The sequence below is a fragment of the Biomphalaria glabrata genome, chromosome 3, assembly GCF_947242115.1.
Source record: "Biomphalaria glabrata chromosome 3, xgBioGlab47.1, whole genome shotgun sequence".
Classification (NCBI taxonomy): Eukaryota; Metazoa; Mollusca; class Gastropoda; family Planorbidae; genus Biomphalaria; species Biomphalaria glabrata.
The window spans coordinates 546,405-568,816 of record NC_074713.1 but is presented as its reverse complement, the minus strand read 5'-3'; the positions used below and the strand labels follow the sequence as shown (position 1 = coordinate 568,816).

Sequence of the window (22,412 nt, the reverse complement as noted above, 5' to 3'; positions counted from 1 at the left end):
ATTCAAGGGAGAAAAGTATCATTGTTTGTTTGATTTTTACTTGGTACTTATAACTAGCAAGTTTTGACTCATTCAAAATAAAATATGCCTGTTAAAATAGTGTTTTAGAAAAACAAATATATATATATATATATATATATATAGTAAAGTGCGAAGTTCGAGCGCATTAAGCCCGCTGGCAGCAATTTTCAAGTTTGGATTTTTATAGCACCGTAACGGTCTGACCTATGAAAAAACTGATGGTATCTCTGAATTCCTCGTCCTTTTTTCTATAAAAATAGATTGGATTTAATGTATCACTAGGCTTAGTTAAAATTAAATACGAAGTCAAAGAGGTGTAGGGTAAGTATCGCCAAGCGTACTTTTCCTCGAGCAGATTTTTCCCCAGTTAGTAAGCTCGATCGGGTTGATGGAAGGTTCGAGCAGATCAAAGAAAATATATCTAAAAACATGTTTTAATATTTAATTTATCTTCTTTTATCTTATCTTATATAATACAGACGTTACTTCAAAAAAGAAGATGATTACGTCCTACGCGTCATGCATTTAGTCATGCATATTAACCAATGACTTAAATTCTGCCAAGTCACTGGTTTTCCTGGCTAGCTCAGGCAACCCATTCCATGCTCTAATAGCACTAGGGAAGAAGGAGTATTTGTACAAATTTGTCCTAGCATATGGGAAGAGGAATGTGCCTTTATCTTTGTGTCTTTCAGAGTATTTTATTAAATTTTGTTTTTGTATTTGAAGATTATGGTTCAGTGTTTTATGTATGATTGCTACTTTATTTTTGAGCCTTCTGTCCTGAAGGCTTTCTAAATTTAGTGATTTTACTAAAGGTGTTACTCTAGTCAAATGTGAATATTCGTTTGTTATGAATCGCACTGCTCTATTTTGTGTCTGTTCTAGTTTCTTAATGTTTTCATGAGTTGAGGGGTCCCAAACAGAGGATGCATATTCTATTATTGGCCTAACCAAGGTTAAATAACATTTTAGTTTTATGTTCTTATTTGATTTATAGAAATTTCTTTTAATAAATCCTAATGCTTTGTTTGATTTTTTTGTAGTTTCATCAATATGTGGATTCCATGACAGTTTTTCATTTATTATAACACCTTGGTATTTTGCGTTTTTAGTCTGTGTTACTGGTTTGCCATGAATAAGATAAGTGGAATTAATTTGTTTTAGTTTTTTTGTTACTCTTAACAACTGACATTTTTCTGGGTGAAAAGACATGCTCCAATTTGATTCCCATTTCTGTAATTCATCTAATTCTCTTTGTAAAATATCTGTGTCTTGTGTTGTTTTTATTGTTCTATATATTATGCAATCGTCTGCAAATAATCTGACTTTTGTTCCTGAACTAATGCAATTTGGTAAATCATTTAAAAATAGTAGTGGACCCAAGACTGTTCCTTGAGGTACACCTGAGTTTACTGTTATCGGTGTTGATTTAGAGCCATTTATTATTACAGTTTGTTCTCTCCCTATCAGAAAGTCTTTAATCCACTGATGCAGTGGACCATTAATGCCGAAATATTTTAATTTTTTAAGCAAACTATGGTGGTGAACTTTGTCAAAAGCCTTAGAAAAATCTAGTAAGATAGCATCTATTTGTTCACTATTATCTAAACCTTTTGAAAAATCATCAATTAGTCCTATTAGTTGTGTTTCACATGATCTATATTTCCTAAAGCCATGTTGGTATGGTGTGAGGACATTATGTTTGTCTAAGTGGTTTATGATGTTGCTACATATTATGTGTTCTAGGATTTTACATGTGGTAAGTGATACTGGTCTGTAGTTTCCTGGGTCAGATTTTTCTCCTTTTTTTAATAGGGGGGTGACATTAGCTTCTTTCCAGTCCTTTGGTACTCTGCCCTGGTTAAGTGAAGCCTGAAAGAGTATTTTGAACACTGGGGCTAGCTCATTACTTAGTTCTTTGAGTAATCTAGCTGGAATACCATCAGGTCCAGAAGCTTTATTTGGTTTGGTGTTGGCTAATAGTTTTTGAATTCCATTTTCTTGTACTACTATATCTTCTATGTTGTCTACTTGGTTCAAATTCAGTAATATGTCTTTGTCTCCTGGGGCTGAGAATGCTGATGCAAAGTATTTGTTTAGGATGTTTGCTTTAGTTTCATTATCATTATGTATTATGTTATGTTCATCTTTTAATGGCGCTACGCCTGTTGTTTCCATTTTCTTAGACTTAATGTATGACCATAGGTTTTTGTTGTTGTCTTTAGATATTACATTGTTTATGTATTCACTCTGCAGCTGTCTGCTTACTTTTTGGGTTAAGTGTTTAATTTTTATATACTTTTTGTAAACTCTTTCTGCATTAGTTTCTTTAAATTTTCTATATAGGTTTTCCTTCTGTTTACAAAGCTTCTTTAGTCTATTATTAAACCAGCATTTATTTATTTTGTTTGATGTGTATTTAGTTGGTATTTGATTTTCTATAATGCTTTTAAGATGGTTTTTAATGAAATTCCAGAGGTCGTCGACTGGTTGGTTAATGTCTTTTTCTAATAAGAATGTTTGTTGAAAGTTTAATGCAGCTTGGTGTAGTTGTGTTAGGTTACATTTATTCCAGAGTAAGATTTTTCTTTTGGGTTTTATATTGGCTACTGCTTTTATCTGACTGTGTATTTTTATGATCTCATGGTCTGATAGACCAGGGATAATATCATAATCAACTACTAATCCAGGTCTGTTGGTTAAGAAGAGATCTAATGTGTTGTTTAATCTAGTTGGCTTTTTAATGATTTTTAATTTTTACTATAAAGTCATTTTCTTTTTAATCCAGCGCAAGAACACCATCCATTGCATCATTTCCCACCCCCACAACTTCAAATAGTCTCTTTGAGCTAATGAGCCATCAGACTTAAAAATAGCCTTAATCTCATTACCCATTTCCTTCACTACCGGGTAGTAAAAAAGAATAATTCCACACCTCCTGAGTTTGACCTCACCATGAACTTAGCCTTTACAAGGAAAAGGAAATAGTATGTGTCGGAAGTAAAGAAAAAAGGTGCATGCGCAGTAGCAATATAGTAGTAATTTGGTAAACATTGAAATAAAAAAGTTATAGCAATAAAAAGTGAACTGTTCGAACCTCTTGTCAAATTGGGACTGCTCGAACTTCGCACTTTACTCATATTGTTTTTATGTTTGTTAACATTAATTTAAAATTTTTTTTTTCGCTTGGAGGATTTAATATGTACATACCGGTTTGACTGGCTGGCTACTAGATGATTGTGTCGACATGACCAGTTTGATGGGATTATGTATCACGTAATCCCCAGTGCTCAGCTTGTAGAGTACGACTTAAGAATGTTTTGTTGTGACATGACAAGATGTCATCCAGTTGATACAGGAAATGATTTCTGTCTTTGTTTCCATTCTCATCTGCCAATACCCACGTCATCTCCCTTGTCTAAGAAGAGGAATATGGGAGGGGGGGGGTTAACTAATCTTACAATTCATTTTCTGTAGAGCTGTGATGAATTCTAGCTTTGTATCTCATTGAAGTTGACAATACAGTAGTGAATTGCGTGTCTTAACTCTTTCTCTCCGTAATTATTTACCACATTCTGGTGGAATCAACGCTGGTATCGTCAGTTAGGAGAGAAAGAGTTAATCCAACCAGGAATATATAATATATATATATATATATATATATATACACATAGCGATCAATACATGGATTATCGTGGATAATCGTCACTGAAGCTATCTTAACTCTTTCTCTCCGCAATTATTTTCCACGTTCCGATAGAATTATTCGTTTTGCTCATTTGTATCTCATTATCCTGTTATGATTAAACTTCAATAACTTTTTTTTTGTTTGTCATCAGAAATGTTGATATTTGGTATTGAATTATAGAAGAGAATGCATGCTCTTTTTTACACAACACAAATTAAAGTTTATAAATCCCAAAAATCAATTTCGTTTAATGGGAGTCAAAATCAACGTTGGCATCGTCAGTTAGGAGGGAAAGAGTTAAGGAGCGCTGTGGTTGGCAGCGCAATCTAAACTCTTAGCCCGACCCGAGCATTGCTTCTCGGCCTCACCGTGGAAACGGTTGTTAGAGGAGATGATTAGGGAAAGAAACAGGGAAAGGGAAAAAAATCCCATAAAGACGAAGGCCCAAGCTTACATGTCATTATCCACTCACCGTTTTTTTTTTGGCTGACACTAATGTAGTTCAGAGAAGGAGAGTTTTCCCCCGGTGTGCTCGGCCTTTGGTCTCGCTTCTAATCCGAGCGTCCTGGGATAGGGTCTATCGGTAGTAGGGATGTAATAATATACATCTGCTTGGATCCCAGACGGATGTTTGTTCAGACAGGCAGATGAAGTCAAGCTTCCATGGGTCTTGAGTTCCAAGTCTTAGACTTTACTCTTAGGACAATTACAAAGGATGGCTGCCTGGTCGTGCGGTTTGCGCGCTGGACTGTCGTTCGGATTTATCGATGGTCGAGGGTTCAAACCCTGCCCGCTCCCATCCCCCGCCGTCCTGCGGGATGTGGACTAGGAAGTAAACCATCTTCAACTCTGAAGGAACATCCGAAACATGTCAAACATTTTACAAACAAACACAAAGAAGAAGAAGAACCAGAGAAGCTTCTTCACTTCCGGTTTTCTCGGTAGCTTTCAGCAGGATTCTTTCCCAAGCTGTAGTAGTCGAATTTACCGCTGCAGGGGTGAACAGGTGTATAGAAAAAATGTACAATAGGCATTCCAAGAGAAGACCCTGATGGACCAAAATAAAAATACAGGATGCTTGGTAGTTGTCTTGTTTCTAGCTGATGAAGACCTCGCGGTCCAGTGTTTTGGTCTAGCACAGGTTTTGAACCCCGGACCATCGAGACGACTGAACGACAGTCCAGCGCGCATACCTCACGACCAGGCAGCCTCTAACTGGCTCTTAAGGAACTGTTCAGAGTTACGACTGATGGTGGAAACAGAGCAAGATCTACTTTTAAAAGAAGCAGCTTGTTAGTATTTTTGTTGATTGGACTAAAACAAAAAATGCGGACTTGATAGTTGCTATATAGTTGCAACTTTCTTGTAGACCAGGCGACAACATCCTGGAGGGGGGACTTATTAATGTCTAGACGTTTCCAGGGTGATAGCTTGCCCTGCAATGTTTGTTCGCTTGTACTTTTATATGCACATCTGGACGTTTTCTTGTGAGGTTTGAGCTACGCGCATTTTGAGACAGTTATTCCAATGTTACCTCCAAGCCCACTGTGTGATATATATGTATATAATAGTAAGATATTAAGAAGGAGGAAAGTAAATAGTGAACTCATTAGTTCTCGTTTCAGTTGGCTAGAGTTTGGTGACCTTCTACCAGGCGGTCAGTGAACCATTACGTCCTGCGCGTAGGGTTTTGTTACAAATGAAGAATGGCTGTGTACAACTTTACTCAAGGGCGGAGGTCGCATCGTCTTCATTGATAAATGACCTCCATGATAGTAATTAGTGTCACGTGACGTAGACACATGTAATTCTTCACTTCCCCACGCCGTTCCATCCCGCTGTGTTCTCGCATCTAATACTACGACGCAGTTATGGGGCTTGAAATGAGACCACAGGACAAGTATTTGTACACAAAGCGACTGTTTGCACAACTGCGCTGTGGGATGTGGGCGGAGGGGCGTAAACCGCTTTGGTTGTCTACTAAGGGGGCTTGAGTTCGAATCCCGATTAGAGTAGAATTGTGTTTGCCTAGGGCCTATAGGCAGCACTGACACCTTCTCCCAGATACCCCCCCCCCCCCCCCCAAGTCCACAAAAGACATTAGATCAGAGCGCTCCGAGTAGGCATGTGCGACGCTGTGTTATAATTTTTTTTTTTAAAGTAATTCTAAACACTACGACACAGTCATGGACTTGACCAATCACAAAGGAACATTATATTTTAATCAGTAACGCAGTCCTGGACTTAACAAAGCACAAAGAAACATTATATTTAAATCAGTGACGCAGCCATGGACTTAACAAAGCACAAAGAAACATTATATTTAAATCAGTGACGCAGCCATGGACTTAACAAAGCACAAAGAAACATTATATTTAAATCAGTGACGCAGCCATGGACTTAACAAAGCACAAAGAAACATTATATTTAAATCAGTGACGCAGCCATGGACTTAACAAAGCACAAAGAAACATTATATTTAAATCAGTGACGCAGCCATGGACTTAACAAAGCACAAAGAAACATTATATTTAAATCAGTGACGCAGCCATGGGCTTAATGCTAAAGGGAATGTTAAGCAATAAGCCCAAAAAACTAAGGGAAAGTTATCTGTGAAACTCTAGGAGGCAGTCATGGGCTTAACAGACCACATTCAATCTGTTCAAGTTGTTGTTTAAACAAAAAAAAAAAAAAAAAAAACACCGTGTTAAGCTGAGCTTGACTGACCAGTGTCACTTTTTGTTGTTGTTGTTGGCTACCTGGCGACGGTGATGTGTGTGTGTGTGTGTGCCTGGATGACAGCCTCCCATGGCATTTGTCTAGGAGCAGGTCGAGCTGACCTAGTAAAGTACAAACATTGGAGTCTCCCTGTTAAGTCAACAGAGCGTGCTGTTCATTCCCCGAAATTAACTTATGACCTCCGTCACACGCACGCACACACATGACGAAATATTGTATTGTGTTCTCTAGGTGCATAGCCTTAATTTTAATGATTTTCTTTGAATAAATCGCTTTCCCCCCCCCCCGGGGGGGAGATATAGACATTTGTAATATTCCCCACCCGCCCTGCTAATATTCCATATTTCATTAAGATTTAGTTTAACCCTTAACGCGCGCGTGGTAGCTTAGCCTCGAAACATCAGAGAATTGTAATTCCATTTTGTATGCTCTCATTATGAAACAGCTCTCCCATTTTAAGGGTTAATATACTTTTGTCTTCTTATTAGTTTGACGAACTTTTGATAAGGTCACTACATTTCCACAAATCTTATTTTAAATAACTCCGTTTGTCTGTCTGGGTGGATTTTTTTACTCGTTTTTTTTTTTCCACTTTGCATTCTCGGATCAAGCTGAAGTTTGAAACTATTTATAGTCGAGGACATTACAGGAATCAATTTAAAAAAAGACAATTAACCCTTCTCCTTCTTCGTTCTCATTGTCATGTTGGAGTGTTCAAATGACTCGACCAATACATGAGATGAACTGCGCAGTGGTTTTCAAATCAGGGAGCTCTCCATATAGTTTTCTTTCTATTGGGGGTGTTTTCGGGCCAGTGTCTTGTAAGGGCCTCATGGTAAAAGAGAGCAGTTTTGAATGACATTTTCAGCATTTTCTGGTGACACTCCACATAGGCAGATTTCACTGGTTCCAATTTTGAGATGCCGGTACATATGTTGTCGCATTCTGTTGTGTCCGGTCCTGAGTCGAAAGATTAGACGTTGATTTTGTTATACTAGGCATCATCTTTCTTGTGATTTGGATGAGAGCGTGACCATTTCTCGTTTATTTTATTTACTATTAGTTTCTCCATTTCTTCTGGATAGAGTGCAATGGTTTTTGTGTGAGTTAGTTCTCCCACCAATAGCGAGTGTGTCAGCCTTCTCATTTCCTTCTAGTTCTATATGTATTGTTGAGCTTTATAAGTGCTGTCCTGAGAACCAGATAATCCAATTTGTGTTAATTAATTAGTTTTGTTTATATAGAAAAAGGGGGATAAGACCTTGAATTATTGAGAGATATTGCAGTGATTGCGTGGTGCTTTCACTTTTATAATGAAAAATAAAAGTATTTTTCAAAAATATTTTGCATGTTAGATCTGTAGCCCTCCTCCCCCCCCCAAAAAAAAAAAAAATCGAATAGCGTACGTATGCTAGACATTCGATCACAGACCTATATACAGATCTGTATGTCTCTGCATTCGATGAAAACACTTGTCTGAAGCCAGACATTCAAACTGAAGTTCGCAGCTAGAATCTCAGCCACTCTGTGTCTCCATTGGTGCGCACCAGTAGCGGTGCATTGAGCAGACGACAGCCCAGCTGTGAGATCTTACTGATTTTCCCCCATCCTACCCATTTCCTGCCACGCATGCATCTGGTTAATGCCTTCTCCTCTAGATTAGTGTAGTTATGTTCTGATCTTATTACTGATACTGTGAGACTTCCACGTAGGACCAGGACGAAATCGATTCCGTTTTTTTTTTTTTGTAGAAAGCAATATCAGATATTACAGACTCACAAAAAGGACCAGGGAGAAATCGATTTCAGTTTCTTAGAAGACAGTGTCAGATATTTTGTTTATGTTGAATCTCGGCGGACCGCTTTGGTCTGCGTATTTCGGATACCTGGCATGAAGGGTTATGTTTAGTTTGATAAAAAAAAAAAGTAAAGTTCCCCTTTCAGACCTCGTGGTCTATAGGGCAGATGATGTAAAGGTCATCTGATTCTGTGGCCTACTGTTAACGAGGGTGTCGTGTGGCCAGCACAACGACATACTGCATTTACTTTTCCCCAACTAATGTCAGGTACCCATTAGACTCAGAGGCGCCCAAGGATCCCGAAATAAAAATCCCAGTCTTCACCAGGATTCGAACCCGGGACCCCCGGTTCAGAAGCCAAGCGCTTTACCGCTCAGCCACCGCGACTCCAGTTTGATACAGGATGCACATTTTATGTTCTCCCCTTGATCTCAAACACACACACACACACACGCGCGCGCGCACACACACGCGCGCGCGCACACACACGCGCATTTTTTGTGCGAGGATATCATTCAGTCATCCAACTTTTAGAGCGTGCAACACAAGATATTCCTGCTTGAAAGGAAGACCCAATCAAAGGTGGATCGTCGGGTTCTACGATTCTACGTTCTGTCACCTCTAACGTCGAGCACTATGTTACCTACTGCACTTGTTTGCACCCAGGTTCTGTAGAGACCGAAAGATAACGTAAGACCAGGAATTCCGCATTTTTTTTTTCGGTTTTGTTTTTTAAATATCTTTTCATCACGTGACAGTCGGAATGATATTTTTTTTTTCTTGCCCGATACAAATAGCTAATACAAACGTGACGCTAAATGCCGATACAATGATTGATGCATACACATTAATATATTGCGACAGTACTACGGATGAAATTTTAAAAAAATCGTGAATTACAGTGAAATAAGGGATGGACACGAACTATTGACCCTCCGACTCAACAACTCACCTTGCAGCAACGAAGTACCAAACAAACAAACCACTAGACCACCCTGACCCTCTCCCCCAAACAAAAAAAGGTGTTCATAAGGCAGGCACTTTTGCCACCCAGAGGTCAGCGGTTGGTCACATGTCCCAACCAGCCCCCGTCTCAACCAACCATCCAAAACAAATAACCGTTTGGCATATACAGTATTAGATAAACAATCAGCGGCGTCGCCAACTCTGACAGGCTGTGGCACTGTGTTCTGAAATCTAGGGTCCCCGGCTCCTCAAGTTTGACTCCCGAAGTCTTTCCCATGTTTAAGTAGATCTATAGCTGCAATGCAGCAGAAGTTTGAATTCAGAGTTTCCCTTCTCCTATGTGGGTAGCCAGCCAAGCGTAACGAGCCTCTCCTGTCCGAAGCTTACCGGTCTAGTCGCCAAACTGTATCAGCACTTGCCGTTCCATTGGAAGCATCAGCTGCTTGAAGATGGGGTAACTGCTGCGTGTTTCACGACTGAAATAGGTCATAGACAAACAGTATATTCAAGGTTTGTCTTCGAGTCTGAAGATTGAGGAATGCACTATTTCCCCATGGCTATGCAGCCCCAGCTGCGGCCTACATATTTTGCCACATCTTGCGCAGGCATAACCATTGTCATTTTCTTTCCGCCGTCTGCGTCTGTCCTCGGAAGCGGATTATTTTTATGGTCTCAAATGTGTATCTGTCTGCCTTTGTAAGTGACATCCAGCTGTCTCGTTCTGAAGCTGACTGCCACCAGGTGCTCTCTTCTATAGCTATATTTTGAACTGTATATCTTCCAATGTAACATATCGGACATCATAAACACACTACATAGAGACGCTATAGTGAGTAGGGTAGCAGCGTAGCTGGAAATATATAAATGTGAAGTAGCAACTTGATACTTTCTAAAGTGGTTATATAGTTGTTACAAAAGGTTAATGGTTAGTTGCTCGTACTTTCCAACTTGGCAATTAATCTAACCAGCGTGTCGTCTGAGTTCATCTCCAAGTAAACAACTGCTTCTAGGTCAAGCTTGAAATAAATGCATTGAAAACACGAAGCCGTTGGGTCAACACTGGAATGCAATAAATGAAGCTTGGCCTGTGTGACGACAATCTATTTCATTGCATCTGGTCCATTCTGTCTGGTGGTCTGTCCTCCTCTCATGGGAGGGGTGGGGGTGGGGGGTTATGACTGTAATAGAGATGAATTTATTGTCGGAATACTAGCGTGCAGGTTACTCTGTGAGCGATGTCATCCAGGAGTATGCCCCAGTTATGTAATGGACAGACCGCTCTCTCTCTCTCTCTCTCTTTTTTTTTCTTCTGAGTCTGTCTCTATGTCTTTCTCTTTCTGAGTATGTCTCTCTCTCTTTCTGAGTCTGTCTCTCTCTCTCTCTCTTTCTGAGTCTGTCTCTCTCTCTCTATCTCTCTTTCTGAGTCTGTCTCACTGTCTTTCTCTTTCTGAGTCTATCTCTCTCTCTCTTTCTGAGTCTGTCTCTCTGTCTTTCTCTATATGAGTCTGTCTGTCTCTCTCTCTCTCTTTCTGTGTCTGCCTCTCTGTCTTTTTTTTTCTGAGTCTGTCTCTCTCTCTCTTTCTGAGTCTGTCTCTCTATCTCTCTGAGCCTGTCTCTCTTATACTTTCTCTTTCGCTATCTCTTTCTCTCTTTTGCTATGCTTCTTTCTCTTTTGTTATTTTCTCTTGCGCCATCTCTCTCTCTCTCTCTCTCTCTCTGTTTTTCTACTTGGCTCTCTCCTCTTTCATGGCACACAGATTGAATAGTAATCCCTCCCACTCTCTCTCTCTCTCTCTCTCTCTCTCTTTCTTCTCGTATTTCATCTCACGAAGCACACATAGATCACCCTGTAATTATTTCACTTTCTCTTATCTTATTATTTTCTCTTTCTCTCACTCCCATATTCGACTTTCCCCCCCTTCCCCCACTTGAAAAAAAAAAAGACATTAATAAAAAAAAAAAAAGTTAAGTTCTATTTAGCCTGCTAATAGAGTCGTGGTTCTAAAATTATAGCAGCTAGCGTCTCTTTGTGTACCCAGACACTACGAGGCAATTTCCTCGCGTTAATTAAATGATAGAAAGTTGAAAACGAACGAGAGTGTTCTTCGTATTTATCAACGGTTCTAATACTGTCTCAGTAATTTCAGCTATACGACGACTCCAGAGCAGTGTTTCTCAAACTGTGTTGCGCGGAACCCTCTAGTGTTCCGCGAGGTCTAGATAGGTGTTCAGAGAACTACTGGAATAATGAACTAGTAATCCACCACGTGAATTCAATCTCTCTAAAAAAAATGAGCCAAGTGTTCCTCTAAATACTCAGAATGTGCGAAGTGTTCCATTAGGAACAAAGTTTGGGTAACACTGAACTAGATCTTTATATTTTAGTTTCGCTGGAACACGATTTAATTGGAGAGGGGGTAAAAAACTCGATGGAGTTATCGAACTTAATTATATTTTGTTTTGTTTTCTTTTTTTTTTGTAAAGTTAAGCGTTCCTTCTTTTTATTTAGCTTAAATGTTGTCTGTTTCCGGGCCAGTCGTTTCTGGTCTGTTCGTTTACGAAATGTGCTCTCCAAAGAGAGCCATTCATGGGGGTGTCTCGCTTTCAACATTCTCCCAAACATTTCTGGGTCAAGCTTTTTTTTACACTAGAGTCTCATTTCTAGAACAATGTCATGACTTCAGAGGATTAGCTCTAGATCAAGTCTCCGTGAACTGGTCAGTTACAACGCGACCAAGACTAAGGTGTGGGAATGGCCCTGATTAATATCAACTTGAAGCATTGCTGCAGTCTCGTTTTCAAATAAAATAGTTGCTTTTGTTCTGTGTGTTTTTTTGGGTCAAGTTTGTAAGTTTTCACATGTTTTTTGTTGTTGTTTTTTTTGGTAAATGTCATGTATGGCCCTCAACTAGGCTTCTAAATGTTGGTCCCTTAACTAGCTTTCTAAATTATGGTCCGTAGCAAGCTCTCGTAATGTTTGGCTCACAACTAGTTTTCCAAAATGTATAGCCCACAGCTTTTTGGCTCACAATGTCCTAAATGGCATACAATTAGCTTTCATAATATTAAAAAACAAACAAACAAACAAAAACCCAACTAAATGCAACACGTTGCCTGTGTGAAATATTCATGTGACTTCCCGGGGGCTATGTGAAAACATCGCTCCATCCAACAAGTGTATTTGGTTTCCATGGTAACAAGAGCTGTGCACGCGCACGTGCTTGTCCCTGCGGCTGACATTCGTTGACTGGGAGCAATCATTGATCAGGTCTAAGCTGAGAGAGTCCCAAAGTCTGTTAGGGCCCCTACGAAGCATATATACGTGCCCCTAACGGAGCGTGCAGGCATCTTTCAGATGTTACTATAGAATCAGGCGGTGAAGACGTCTTTGGGGTATTACAATAGAATCAGGCGGTGAAGACGTCTTTGGGGTATTACAATAGAATCTGGTGGTGAAGACGTCTTTGAGATGTTACAATAGAATCAGGTGGTGAAGACGTCTTTGAGGTGTTACAATAGAATCAGGCGGTGAAGACGTCTTTGAATTGTTACAATAGAATCAGGTGGTGAAGACGTCTTTTAGGTGTTACAATAGAATCAGGCGGTGAAGACGTCTTTTAGGTGTTACAATAGAATCAGGCGGTGAAGACGTCTTTGAGGTGGTACAATAGAATCAGGTGGTGAAGACGTCTTTGAGGTGGTACAATAGAATCGGGTGGTGAAGACGTCTTTGAGATGTTACAATAGAATCGGGTGGTGAAGACGTCTTTGAGATGTTACAATAGAATCAGGTGGTGAAGACGACTTTGAGATGTTACAATAGAATCAGGTGGTGAAGACGTCTTTGAGGTGGTACAATAGAATCGGGTGGTGAAGACGTCTTTGAGATGTTACAATAGAATCGGGTGGTGAAGACGTCTTTGAGATGTTACAATAGAATCAGGTGGTGAAGACGACTTTGAGATGTTACAATAGAATCAGGTGGTGAAGACGTCTTTGAATTGTTACAATAGAATCAGGTGGTGAAGACGTCTTTGAGGTGGTACAATAGAATCGGGTGGTGAAGACGTCTTTGAGATGTTACAATAGAATCGGGTGGTGAAGACGTCTTTGAGATGTTACAATAGAATCAGGTGGTGAAGACGACTTTGAGATGTTACAATAGAATCAGGTGGTGAAGACGTCTTTGAATTGTTACAATAGAATCAGGTGGTGAAGACGACTTTGAGATGTTACAATAGAATCAGGTGGTGAAGACGTCTTTGAATTGTTACAATAGAATCAGGTGGTGAAGACGTCTTTGAGGTGGTACAATAGAATCGGGTGGTGAAGACGTCTTTGAGATGTTACAATAGAATCGGGTGGTGAAGACAACTTTGAGGTGGTACAATAGAATCAGGTGGTGACGACGTCTTGCGTTTTCACAAGTTACATCCGATGGCCCTAAGTACATTACAATGGTTAACCGCGTCATATTTCACCAGCAGAAAATGGTGAACTAGTGAATTCACCTTGTATCTTCATTAGGATAAAATATAAATCATAGTCACCACTTGAACCTAAGACTTTGGGGTTAGCAGCTAAATGGTTAACAACTGGACCACTCAAAAGTCGTCATGAATACAAAATTTACATATTTTTTTTTTAAGTTAAAGAAAGACAATCCTAGCTGACCTCAACTTTCATTATGAGAACAAGACGGGAGAAAGGTGTGACTGGGCGGTGTTAATAAGTGAGTGTGATAAAGTTTGTATTCTCTGCACTTTGGCTTGTTCAGACCTGACACCAGTCTTACCTTTCTAGCTCTAGACGTGGTGTGGCTGGGTCTTCTGGTTTACTTCTGACTTAACGATGTAGTTTATACGAAACCATATTCACCGTACTGTTGCGTGGTATAAATTTTGAGTCATGACCAATAATAATTTAATGTATTGCGCTGTTAACAAACAAAAATGTAGGCCCAAGGCGCTGTGATATAACATTGCAAACATAATCACAACAGCTAAAATGACAAACTAATCTTTAAAAGTTTTGAACAGATAGGTCTTAATGTTCTTCTTGAATGTAGTGTAGCTTGTCTGTCTGTCTTGAGATCCACGGGGAGTGAGTTCCAAACCTTTGGTGCTTGTACTGAAAAATCCCGCAGACCGTAACTTTTGAGGGAGAAACGTGGCACCACTAGAAGCGTTGCGTCCAAGGGGTGCAGTGTTCTCTGAGGGACATAAAGGGCATTTCTCTATTGTAGGGACATAAGGGCATTTCTCTATTGTAGGGACATAAAGGGCATTTCTCTATTGTAGTGACATAAAGGGCATTTCTCTATTGTAGGGACATAAAGGGCATTTCTCTGTTGTAGGGACATAAAGGGCATTTCTCTATTGTAGGGACATAAAGGGCATTTCTCTGTTGTAGGGACATAAAGGGCATTTCTCTATTGTAGGGACATTAAGGGCATTTCTCTATTGTAGATACACTGATGACCTCCTTTTATGACTACATTCAATATAATTCAATGTGGCTTTTGTGTGTATATGAACTTCTACTCAGTTTATTGAATGAAATACCCGATCGGGGGGGGGAGGGGAGGGGGGGGGAGGTCAGGTCAGATATACTGTCATTCATGTCGACTGACGAGATCATTATCAGCCTGTGTTTTGACAGCCTCGTTATCGCTACGTTAATCCAGAGAGAGAACGACACGGATCTGCTAGGACAGAGCTCCTGCGCGGTAGTTAAATCCCTTTGTAAACAGCGAGCATGTCATGATTGGGTTTCCTTGTATTCATCCGCCGCCTAATGTATTCTGCTGCTCTGATTACTCTTTTTAGCTACATTCTTACACTTGTAGAATTAGTACTTATTGAATCTTGTATAGATCTAGGGTCAAAAGGATGTTACAAGCTAATCTCTTATCAATCTTGGCATGGCGTGGGCAATCAAAACCTAACTACCTTATACAGCTGTAAATGATAAACTGGATTTATACTGGGATACACGCGTAATAAAGGGGAATTAAAATTACTAGTCGACCGGCGGCGTAGCATACGTCGCTATTTTTTCAGGGCCAGCCTTAAATATACAGACGAAAATTGTCATTTTTTCCCCCTCTTAAATTACCTAGGATAACTCCCTCCGTCCGAGTTGCAAAAATAAAAGAGTGATATTTCCATTGTGTCCAAACTCTTGAGCGTGCTCTGTCGCTTCGATAGTTACTACAGAGTAGATTACTTCCCCCCTCCCCCTCCCTTTTTTTAACGTGAGGTAGAAATAAAAAAAAAAAAAGAGTGATATTGCAACGGTCCTGCTATATTGTGACTACGTGTTCTCTCCCCCCCCCCCTTTTGTTTTCTTGTGGACTATCCGCAGAGTGATCTTTCTTTTACTCCTTACTGCTCGTTTGACCTGTTGAGGGAAGAACAGAATTATATATATATAGAATATTGTGGACGGTCGTTGGCTTGTAGCACCAAACTACTGGTAGTCAACAAAACCGCTGTATGATATCTTATCTTATAAAAGTTTGAAAGGACTTGAATAGCTTCTTTGTAAACGGCATTATATGTAAATGTTATTACAATATAGACACATTTAAAGGTGAGATCAAATGATATGTAAATGTAGCAGACTTTAGTAATAATATTAAATGGTATTATTAACGAAATCTAGTTCACTACAATAACACGTCTTTTCAGTTTCGCGTTCTGGAGTCGTCTCCCCTATTTAAGACCGCTGACGACATTGTCGTTTAGCTTGCATCATTAACAACCAATCGCTTCCCACCGTCACCATAGAAACACACAGGCACACACTTCGTAACGCCGCATGAGAATATTGTATGGTGAGAACCTCAGATTCGAAGGGGGGTTGGAGATATTTTAAAACTCATTCGACTTCCTATGATTTTTTTTAAAATACTTTATCTAGGTCTGTAAATATTTATCAATAAATGTCAATCTTAGTTTGAAAAAGAAAACTTCAAACTTTATTCTAATTTGTTAGGTCAATTAGTAATACTAAATTTAGAAAGCCTTCAGGATAGAATACTTAAAAGTAAATTGACAGTTAACACTGAACCATAATCTTCAAATATAAAAAACAAAATTTAATAAAATACTCTGAAAGACACAACGGTGAGGGCGCATTCCTCGTTCCATATACTAGGACAAATTTGTACAAATGCTCCTTCTTCCCTAGTGCTATTAGAGCATGGAATGGGTTGCCTGAGCTGGCCAGGAAAACCAGTGACTTGGCGGAGTTTAGGTCATTGGTTAATATGCATGACCAAATGCATGACGCGTAGGACGTAATCATCTTCTTTTTTTTTGAAGTAACGTCTGTATCATATAAGATAAGATACGCATACAGAGGGGGATAAGTTGGATTAGCACTGAATTAGCAGTTTGGTGTCGTTTTCATGGCGGCATTCACTAACAAACAACAACACTCAAGTACCACTTTCAAACCTTGCGATCTCTAATGCAGATGATGTAAAGATCGGGCTCTATGGCCGATGGTTAACTAGGGTGTCCTGTGGCTAGCACAACGTCCAACCGCCTTTACTTTCTCTTTACTTCGCTGTCAGGTACCCTATAGTGTTGCCTGGACTCAGGCGTCCTAAAAATGCCCGAAAATTTTTTTAAATTCCAGTCTTAACCGACATTAGAACCCGAGGCCCTTCGGTTCGGAAGCCAGGATCTTTATCTCTCAGCCACCACATGTATTTTTCTGGTTGAATGCGTCGAAAGTCTCGTCGCCATGGCAGCATTCACAAATGGATGCTATAATTGTATGCCTACATTGTAACGTATCTTTATTTATACATTTCAGACACAAATCAGTCCAGCGAAGATGCTATCACGTGTTCTGAGCCCCATGAACTGCATCCATTGGCCTGTAGTCTGGACCAAGCCATACCGTTGAATGGTGAGTAGAATCACGTGACTTGGGAGCTAATAATGGTTATAGCTTTTATATAGCGCTACTTTCATGCTTATAGTAGCGCTATGGTCCAATCTCATTTGTGGACCAGTTGGGGGGAAGGGGGGAGTAGGGGTTATCTGGGAGAAGGTTTTTCCGGGCTGCCATTAGGCACTCATTAAATTCAACTCGAGTCGGGTGTCGAACCTCGAGCCAAGCCCAGCCAAGTTCAAGCGTACTTGGCCTCTCGACTACGCTTCCCACTAAGCTATGAATAGAATTCCGCTTAGATCTTGGTATTTTCACAGTCACATGCATGGTAGCTAGTGGAGAAATACTAAAGATTGTTTGTTCACTGAACTATGTCCATCCCACGGTGGCACAGTCTCTCGTTGACCTTGTCCAGTATCTCTAAATAGCTGACTTAGTCCGGTCAGGTCATCACAATGTATTCTTACAAGAACTTGTAAATAAATCTCAGCTGACCAGCCAGCCCCCGTGACACCCGACATGTTTCTATAATTAGCACCAGACTTGCTCCTCCATAATGACCTTGGTGCGTCATCAAGGTCTTTCAGAGACTTTCGCTTTGAATTCACCAGCAAGACCAAGACCAGGACCAGTCGACATAGAAGGCCTGACACTGACCCGCAGCGTCGCAACTGTGGGCTGTTTAGACAATTTGCTCGTTGCCCACGCTGTTTAGACCTGTGACGTGGCAACGAGCGATTGGTCTCGGCTGGACTCAAATATGTTTCGTCAACGCCCCCCCCCCAATCCCCGCAGAAAAATATAGTGTCCTCTGTCTACCCGTCCTATGCAATTAAATTGTACTTAGAGTCAAGTCTGTAATTAACATGTACAACTAGATTGACACGTATAGATACGCGTAGGGCTGTAATTATCTTCTCTTTTGAAGGGACGTCTGCAATTGTATAAGATAAGAAGTGATCGACCATATTTCTACCCCATTTGCTTTGCTACCCATTTTGAAGTGCTACATTTATATCTATTTTGAAGTGCTACCTTTATATCTATTTGGAGTGCTACCTTTATATCTATTTGGAGTGCTACCTTTATATCTATTTGGAGTGCTACCTTTATATCTATTAAGAGTGGTACCTTTATATCTATTTTGAAGTGCTACATTTATATCTATTTGTAAGTGCTAGATTTATATCTATTTGGAAGTGCTACCTTTATATCTATTTGTAAGTGCTACCTTTATATCTATTTGTAAGTGCTACATTTATATCTATTTGGAAGTGCTACCTTTATATCTATTTGTAAGTGCTACCTTTATATCTATTTTGAAGTGCTACCTTTATATCTATTTGGAGTGCTACCTTTATATCTATTATGAACTGCTACCTTTATATATATTTTGAAGTTCTACCTTTATATCTATTTTGAAGTGCTTCCTTTATATCTATTTGGAGTGCTACCTTTATATTTATTTTGAAATTCTTCCTTTATATCTATTTGGGGTGCTACCTGTATATCTATTTTGAAGTGCTACCTTTATATCCATTTTGAAGTGCTACCTTTATATCTATTTTGAAGTGCTACCTTTATATCTATTGAAGTGCTACCTTTATATCTATTTTGAAATGCAACATTTTTCCATTTCGATCGTCTTCTTAAAAAAAAAATGTCCATCGACATTCGGGCCTTTTGTTCGTCCCACAAGTCCATGTCCATTTCTTCCATTTTCCTGCCATATTACCGGAAGCGAAGAACACACACACACTGAGCATGACACCAAAAATCTAAATTTAGACTTTGACACTCCATGGTGCGCAGAGCCGTGCCAAGGGAAAGATAAAACCCGCTGACACCCAAGTCCTGACGGGAGTTGTCGATATTGGCGTTTCCCATGCTGCCTTATTTTCAATTTTCCCAATTGAATCCTAGAGTGGCGAACAAATTAGGCCCAGGCTTGCTGTCTCATTATCTTTCTCTCTCTCTCTCTCTCTCTCTCTCTCTCCTCTGCTAGGAGAGGGCAGGGGGGTGGCGTGCTGACGGGTCACGGAATAAAAGTGTGCTTTATGCATTCGTTTAGTTTGTTACCTTAAAAAACAGAGGGGAAAAATGGGGGGGGGGGGGCATCTCACGATTTTGTAAACAAAGCTTTTAGGTGTTCAACGTAACTTTAAATACAGAAGAGATCTTCTGTTACTATTGTCTGTGACTATTCATGACCTAAATGCATAATTTATAAGCGATTTCTTAGCGTGAAAAGTTGTATGTGTACTCAGTGACTTTATCCACGCTGTCAATATCAATCTCATCCATATTGTCAATATCTATCTCGTCCATACTGTCAATATCAATCTCATCCACACTGTCAGTATCAATCTCATCCACACTGTCAATATCAATCTCATCCACACTGTCAGTATCAATCTCATCCACACTGTCTATATCAATCTCACCCACACTGTCTATATCAATCTCACCCACACTGTCAATATCAATCTCATCCACACTGTCTATATCAATCTCACCCACACTGTCTATATCAATCTCACCCACACTGTTAATATCAATCTCATCCATTAGATTTTTACCAAATATTTAAATTTTTACTACCTTAACTATTTTAAGTGTGAATAGACTTTAATGATATGACTGTATAGAATCTGGCCCTTGTTGTTTAGAGAGAGAGGGATCATTAGGGGACTGCAGGCACAATATGGCCTAAATTGTGCCGATGTGCCTCAAATCAAAAATCAAAAAATCATCAATCTCATCCACACTGTCAATATCAATCTTTCAAATGTCTACGACTGACTTCTTATGACTTCTTGTGATATGTTCTAACGCAAGTTATCTTTCTTGCTCTCTATTGTCCGGTTCACAGCACTCATTTAGATTGACATGTATGCGCTGCTCCAGATCCACGATGAAAATACTACCGTGTATTAAAGCCATAGCAATTTCATAAACGGAGCCTACGGTGTATCCGGTGTAGAGATTGTGGAACTCTCCTCACAACAGAATCAAAGATCTAAGCGCTTCTGCTTTTTGCAATGTTTATTGTTTAGTTGGCAGCATGAATATTTCGACATTGCTTTCTTGACATCGTTTCTCTTGTCTAGTTCGTTTCTCTCTCAGTTGTTTTCGTTTCATTACGTTGTTCTCTATGTTCCATAATCTTGCCCCCCGCATTTCTCCACATAGTTTTCTCTTCTTTTTCTATATCGCTGCATTTTTTTTTAAATGCATGAACCAGATCTTAATAAACGATAGTGCATAGAGAGAGAGAGATGGCTCTGATCATCTCAAAGATAAAAGTCTACCATGACAAAGATTTAGTTTTGGTAGTTCCCTAAATAGTTTCTATACAGTTTATGCCATCTCTTTCCTCTCCCCCTCCATACGCTGATCTTGACCACCTCTCCATGCACGGCCTCGGATGACATAACGCTACCCAGTCTCAGTTAGGCCTTTTTGTTCTGTCTCTCTTGGGGGTCCAAAATAGGAGATGGCGGTACATGATAGGATAATAGATTCATGGCGGTACTTGATGGGATAGATTCCTGGCGGCAAAGTAGACCACATAACGGAAAGATCCTTACACTCAGTTTCTCGCGTTTCTTTTATCTACGTGTCTTATCAACTGTTAGGAATTACTATTGAATAAAGTCGTCTGCTAATATAGTCGTCTGCTAATATAGTCGTCTGCTAATATAGTCGTCTGCTTCTAAAGTCGCTTGCTTATATAATCGTCTGCTAATATAGACGTCTGCTTATAGAGTAGTAGCAGGCATGCTTTATACCAGCTAGCTGGCCCAAATATATGCCCACTATATATGGACACTCTGTAATCATCAGTGCGACGCTACGGTTCTAATTCTGGTGTCATTCCATTCCTTTGAGTATGACTTTTGGGAAACGTGACGTAAAATTTTAGTTTCTGCTCCAGCGTTTGGTACAGGTTAGAGCGAATCTGTATGTGTAAATAAACATGTTTCATAGAATTCTTGTACCAGACTTTGCCTAACAGTCTGATACAGCGACATTAATCCTTCTTGTACCAGACTTGGCCTAATAGTTTGATACAGCGACATTAATCCTTCTTGTACCAGACTTGGCCTAGCAGTTTGATACAGCGACATTAATCCTTCTTGTACCAGACTTGGCCTAACAGTCTGATACATCGACATTAATCCTTCTTGTACCAGACTTGGCCTAACAGTCTGATACATCGACATTAATCCTTCTTGTACAACTAAAACTTTTTGCTTGGATCTCCACCTAGCCAGTGGACAGCAGCAGACGACGTGCAGGCTATCACGTGATTAGAATGTCCAAGCAGAGCCAAAACGAGGCTAAAGGGAGACCAATCAATAGGGTTTAAAGAAAAGTGTCCTCGGGGAATATTTTCATTTGTAGCCCGTAAAAAAAAAAAAAAAAGGGCAGAGCTCTCTCTTTTAAAGATGACGCACTTGTGCTGCAGATTAATTTTCTTTGATGCTAGAAGCGGCCTTAAATTGCCCAGTGCCTTAAAAAAGACGCCTCTGAGATGAGATTTATTTTTTCTCATATACAAATAATAAGACAGTCTTCCAGATGTGCCCATTTTTTCATTTTGCACGCAGACCCATCGTTTGACACTTAACGCAAACAAAAGCGTTTCTGTCTGGGGTGAGATTAAAACAAGTTGTGACTGGGCAGAATTTAGGTCATTGGTTAGTATGCATGACTAAATGCATGACGCGTAGGACGTAATCATCTTCTTTTTTTGAAGTAACCGCTGTATTATATAAGATAAGATAAGTTGATTTGTTTTCGATCATATATTAAAGGTAAGACCACAACTTATGGGAAGTGGTGGCTGGGCGGTAAAGGGCTTGACTTCTGAACCGATGGGCCTCTGGTTCGAATCACTGTCTCGGTGAAGACAGAGCTTTTGGGCTTCGGGGTGTTTAGGACGCCCCCCTGAGTTCACTCAACTCTAATGGGTACCTGACATAAGTTGGGGGGGGGGGGGGAGTAAAGGCGATTGGTCGTTCTGTCCACGTGACACCCTCGTTAGCCGACAGCCATAGAAACAGATGACCTTGTATCACCCCCTCCCCCCATAGAGCGCAGGGCTTAAAGGAGATTATATTTATTACATGGATTTATAGAAATGACACATTGACTGAAAAACAACATTCTAGTCCACTCACAAGCTCATTCGTAGTCCAGCACTTGTTCCTCCCCCTCCTCCCCACCCCCTAGGTATTCTCTCTCGGTCATCTCTAGGTCCAGCCTGCATGGATTCACACTCTA

The 22,412-nt window shown here is 40.0% G+C and overlaps 1 protein-coding gene across 3 annotated transcripts in view; it reads left to right on the top strand.

Moving 5' to 3' along the window:
- LOC106054208 (serine-rich adhesin for platelets-like) overlaps positions 1-22,412 on the top strand; it is a 160,418-nt gene that overhangs the window by 72,069 nt on the left and 65,937 nt on the right. For all 3 annotated transcript variants that reach the window (XM_056022811.1, XM_056022810.1, XM_056022809.1), the window contains one exon: positions 17,043-17,138. In XM_056022811.1, coding sequence (XP_055878786.1) covers positions 17,043-17,138 — 96 coding nt within the window. The remainder of the gene's footprint in view (positions 1-17,042; positions 17,139-22,412) is intronic.